This window comes from Microtus ochrogaster, chromosome 7, assembly GCF_000317375.1.
Source record: "Microtus ochrogaster isolate Prairie Vole_2 chromosome 7, MicOch1.0, whole genome shotgun sequence".
Lineage (NCBI taxonomy): Eukaryota > Metazoa > Chordata > Mammalia > Rodentia > Cricetidae > Microtus > Microtus ochrogaster.
Window position 1 is genome coordinate 39,476,712 of NC_022014.1, and position 5,451 is coordinate 39,482,162.

The window sequence follows — 5,451 nt, forward strand, 5'->3', positions numbered from 1 at the left end:
CCTGAAGAGTCTTGGTGTACTGCCTCTTTGCTCATAATCCACAGCACTAGGACCCAAGGGCCCTCTGAACTCAGTCCCGAGCTGTTGACACACTGAACCTAGATAGGGGCCCAACACTAAGCATATTTCCCCCGTCCCTTCTCTTTATCTCTGGGTTCTGGACAAAAGCCTAATAAGCAAGCACGTTTTCCCTTTCCCTACCACTCTGGGCTTTCTGTTTCAGTGACCTTCATTTAAACGCAAAGGGCTCTGTTCTCCAAGCAGCTGTAGGATTTCCAGCTTACCCACTGACTCTCTATTTCTATCAGCGTTTCTATCGCTGTGCCGAAACACCAGGACCAAAATGCAAGTTGGGGAAGAAAGGGTTTATTTGGCTTACACTCTGCATTGTAGCCCATCACCTAAGGAAGTCAGGACAGGAGCTCAACCAAGTGGGAGGCTGGAGGCAGGAGCTGATGCAGAGGCCATGGAGGGGTACTGCTTACTGGCTAGCACATAGCCTGCTCAGCCTGCTTTCTACAGAACCCAGGACCACCAGCCCTGGGATGGCACCACCCACAGTGGGGTGGCCCTCCCCATCAATCACTAGCTGAGAAAATGCCTCACGGCAGGATCTTATGGAGGCATTTTCTTGAGGCTCCCTCCTCTCAGATGCCTTTAGATTGTGTCAAGTTGACTTAAAACTACCCAGCACACCTACTCCATTGTTTCTCTCTCAACGGCTCATAAAATTGCTCTCAAGTTTCCTTCCAAGGCTATTTCTAAAATCTTTTTTTTTTTTCGAGACAGGGTTTCTCTGTGGCTTTGGAGCCTGTCCTGGAACTAGCTCTGTAGACCAGGCTGGTTCTAAAATCTTTTTGTTAACAAGACTACCAACCTGCAATAGGGAACTCCAGAACCAAGAACAGGGTCTCTAAGAGACATCCGTCTGCGTCACTCCCAGCATTCAGAAAGCAGACACCTCCCCAGTGCCTGCTGACAGCTGGATGCATGGGAAGCATGGGCAGTCATGTAATCAAACACAGCTTTTAAAAATGGATGGGGATTCTAACACATGGCGCGCGGATGGACGCTGCATGGAAGAAGGCACAAGAGGACAGGCACTGAAGCTTCAAACCCATGAGGACAGAAGGTAAACTGTGGGTGCCAGGGCCTGGATGTGTGTTTCGGGGGGAGTCAGTGCGGAGATGAGAAAGTTCTGGAGTGGGATGGTGTTGAGGGCTGTGAAGCAGTATGAAGAATGTGCTCAAAGTGGCCTTGCTGGCCAGCTTTCATCAGCTTGACACAAACCTAGATGTGTCTGGGAGAGGGAATCTTGAGAAATGCCGCCATAAGATTGGCCAGTAGGCAAGTCTCTGGAGTTATTGTCTTAATTAAAGACTGATGTGAGAGGAACCAGTTTACTGTGGATATGTGCTCCCGACTCGTATCAGAAAGCAGGCTGAACAAGTCCCATAAAGAAGAAAGCCAGTAAGTGGCTTCCCCTATGGCTTCTGCTTCGGTTTTTGCCCCTGAGCTCTTACAGCAATGGATGTGACCTGAGAGTTTTCAGATGAAATAAACCCTTTCCTCCCCAAGTTGTTTTTGGTCATGTTTATTATAGAAATAAAAAGACAGTGGCAAATGTCTTTTTATTGCTATAATAAAAGATGGTCATTTTTTTCCAAGACAGGGTTTTTCTGTGTAGTTTGGAGCCTATCCTAGACCAGGCTGGCCTCGAACTCACAAAGATCTACCTGTCTGCCTCCCAAGCGCTGGGATTAAAGGCGTGTGCCACCATCACCCAGCAAAGACGGTAACTGTCTATATTCAACCACAACAAACAAGAAAATGCCCTAGTAATTTTTTTTCTTCTGGGCAGTACCGGGAAAGGACACCAAAGTTTTTTGCCTGCTAGAAAGTGCTCTACCACGAACTATACATCTCCAGCCCTCTTGCTCTTTATTAGAGGTAGGATTTTAATTGCCCAAGCAGGTTTTGAACCGGCATCTTCCTGCCTCTGCCTCCAGAGAGACTGGCTGGGATTGCATACCAGGCCCAGCTTAAAGTGGCAAATTTCACGTTTACGTATTCGACCACAACCACAAACGGCTTGAACAGGAGCCAACTGGGGGAAAGGGCGTAGGGCGGCTCTAGCCTAATCTGGGTTTGCGCACCCATCCACAGGCAGAGGCCCCGCCCACTTCTTCCTCCACGCACGCGCGCTACCCGCCGCCGCCAGGGGCCGCTGTGGCGCCGGCCCTCACTCGCGCCCAAGATGGCAGCCGTGGCGCTGCTCCGGGGCGCGGCTGCGGGGCGCGGCAGCCCGGCCTGGCACTGGAGGCCGAGCTGGATCCCAAGGCGCTGCTTGGCCCATCGCTCCGGTCTTCTCGGCGACAACCCTGAGGACGGTGTGGCCTGGACCTGCTTCCGGCTAGACGAGCGTGCCTTAATGCGCGTGCGCGGCCCGGACGCTGCACCCTTCCTGTTGGGACTATTGACCAATGAGCTGCCGCTTTCGGGTCCTCCAACCGGCGCGGCTCAGCCCTCTGCGCGTGCGGCGTACGCCCACTTCCTGAATGTGCAGGGGCGTACACTGTATGACGTCATCTTGTATGGGTGAGCGAGGGCAGCCGGGTGGGGCAGCGGAAGTGAGAGCGTGCTGGGAGAGCTGGCTGAGGAGGAGCACTCCTAGGAGGAGCGGCTGGGCGCTCCAAGGGAGGATGTCCAGGATAAGATTTCCAGGGGATGGGGACACCATTGAGAAGAGGCCCAATTAGATGTCTCTGAAAAAGACTTCCAAAGGAGGATGATCTAGACTTAGGGAAGGGGTCACCTAGAGGCGAATATTCTGTGCAGGGCATCCAGGTTGGGCCAGTTACAGGTTGGGCCAGTTACTGGCCCGGGCCTTGTGTCTCTGCTCCCAACCAGCCAAGTCAGAAGCTGCTGTCCAGTGGCTTCTGGAGTTACGCGTTTTCAAGATGAGACTTCACTGGTTGTCACTCCTTCCTAACTGCATGCAAAGAGAGACTTCAGCGGCCCTTGGAGTTTTATTCAGAGAGCCACTCTGCCCAGCCACTCTCTCCACTTCTGGTTTCCCTTTGTAGGGCCAGCTGCTTGCCTGTGTGGTCTCATCACCCACGCAGACCTGACGGACTGTAAATAGCGTTTGCTGGCCAGTCTGGGCAGGGCCTGTGTGTGTAGCATTGAGTTCTCAGTTGCTCACTTTTCCAGGACCAAAGCCCTGAAATCTGAGCACCATCTAGCAGGACTGTGTGTCACAGTCAGAGCTGAAGACACACCCTCTCTGGCCTGTCTAAGCTGCCTGATTGTCTTTCTAAGACGAGTTCTCAGAGTAAAAATATGTGGAGACCCCTCATGTCTGGAGGGTCTTTCCTGAACCCTTGAGGGTGGCCATTCCAGGATGAAAGTGGTCACAGAGTATTGGCAGCCATGACATCATTCTCCAGTAGCTGTCAGCATTCTGTGGGAGACCTAGAGCACCCATCTCCCGGTTCTGAAAGGCACCATGATGGGCCTTCTAGAGATCCTTTTTTGTGTAATACATCACTTAGTGGACTCTCTGAATCTAAAACGGAGTCAGCAAATGACAGCCGTTGGACCAGACCCAGTATGATGCTTTGGTGTATAGTGTTCCCTGAGAATCCTGGCACGCCCATTTCCTCCCCTCAATCTGCCACAGTGTCTTCCAGGCAATGTTAGGGCTGTGATGGCTCAGGTTCTCAAACTTAAACCAGTCACGAACCAGTCACTCCCCTTTGTAGAAAACACACATGGGCCGTACTCTGGAGGCTTGGATCTTACTACATGTCCAGGATGTTTTGTCTCAGTGTGTTCCCAATAGGCTGCTGGGTGACCTGGGCCAGGAAGGAGAAGCTATTCAAGCGCTAGTTTTTGGTGGCTTTCATTTCTCATGGTGGTTGGCCCTGTAGTGGCAGTTCCTATGGAGGTGGGAGCACGTGGGTGCCCTCTAGTGTTGAAGACCACGAGCATCTGCAGCCGTGGTCCTACAAGGGTTTGCTTGTGGGATCTTGTGGATCCCGGATAGGGATTCCTCTACTCTCGGCAGCAATCAGTGTTTCAGCTCTTGTGTGGATCCAGGAAGTTGGGATTCCTTAGCTGTTAACACAAGCCATTGTCACAGCTCTTCTGACCAGGGTCTTAGACCCTTGGCTCTAAAGGCTTGATTATCAGCTCTCTGCAACTTCAGTGACCCAGGCCTACAGTTTCCCTTCTCTGGCTCTCTGCAACCTTTTCTCCTTTTCCAGTCTCAACGCACCACCCCCTTGCCGCCTCTCTGCTTCTGCTGCCCTTCTTCCTGCCCTGGCTGTTGTTGAACTCCCAGCTGTTGCTTCAGCTGGTAGCCAGCTGGCAGTCTTAACCTCTGCAACTTGTCAACTGCTCAACTGCGGCCGCCTCTGTTGTTCCGCTGCCTCTGCTGACCTCTGCTGTCGCTGCTGCTCCTTCCTCTGTTACCAGCCCAGCCTACACTACTGAAAGTCAGCAGGAAAAGAGGACAGAGAAAAGCTTTTTATCAGGCCTGGTACTCTCCCACTAGGGGTGAAGTTCAGGATAGACTTGCCTCCACAGCCCGTTTCTATAGGGGTTTCTATAGCCCGTTTCCAGAGGGGTGTTGGGAGCAGTTACAGCCTTGCTTATTGGCACCTTCACAATGACAGGGGATTGTGTGTTGGACAGTCATAACCCCGTGTCTTTAGCAATAGTTAACAGCAGTCCCTCTTTAGGTACCAGGAGATACTGTCCCTCTGGCCTAGGTTAGAAGTGGTTGCAATGTCATCTAGAGTTCATTGAGACTTGTGATAGCAAAAAGTCTGATAAAAACTGTTTTAAACAACCCTGGGGAAAGTTGTGCTGTTAGCAGGGGTTGCTGGCGTAGGGTAGCCAGGTTCCCTATTTGATAGTCCCTTTGCTCAGGGAAGCAACAGAGAGTCCCACAGCTGCCGATTAGTAAATTGCCCATACTAACATTTTTACTTATTCATAGAAAATAAGAGTTGCATGCAAGGAGAAGTTTAACTTACTTGGTAGGACCTAGAAGTGCCTAGGAAACAAATATTTAGGCATGTCTGTGAGGGAGGTTCTAGATTTGAGTAACTGAGGTGAGAAGGCCTACCCCCGGTAATGTTTTCTTGGGTCCCATTGCCTTCCTTAACGTTGCTGTCCCCTTTTGTCTTTCCGTGGATCCTCTCCCTCAGTAAATCAGCTGTCCTGTGAAGGACTTTGGTTTGATTTCTTTGGTCTCTTTCTTCTATTCATGTTTTCCTACCTGACAGAATTATACCACCAGTTCTCATTAGTGAGCTGTTCTTTCCATCTTTCTGCCAGAGGGGACTTATCCCCACCGGGGCACCAGTGCCATAGGGGACTTGTCCCCACCGGGGCACCAGTGCCATAGGGGACTTGTCCCCACCGGGGCACCAGTGCCATAGG

At 51.5% G+C, this 5,451-nt stretch overlaps 1 protein-coding gene across 1 annotated transcript in view; it reads left to right on the forward strand.

Annotated features, from left to right (window-relative positions):
* The first annotated feature begins 2,254 nt into the window (after positions 1–2,254).
* Iba57 (IBA57, iron-sulfur cluster assembly) overlaps positions 2,255–5,451 on the forward strand; it is a 9,673-nt gene continuing 6,476 nt past the window's right edge. The window contains exon 1 of the mRNA XM_005349987.2: positions 2,255–2,598. Within this exon, the coding sequence (XP_005350044.1) occupies positions 2,258–2,598 (341 nt within the window). The 5' untranslated portion in view covers positions 2,255–2,257. The remainder of the gene's footprint in view (positions 2,599–5,451) is intronic.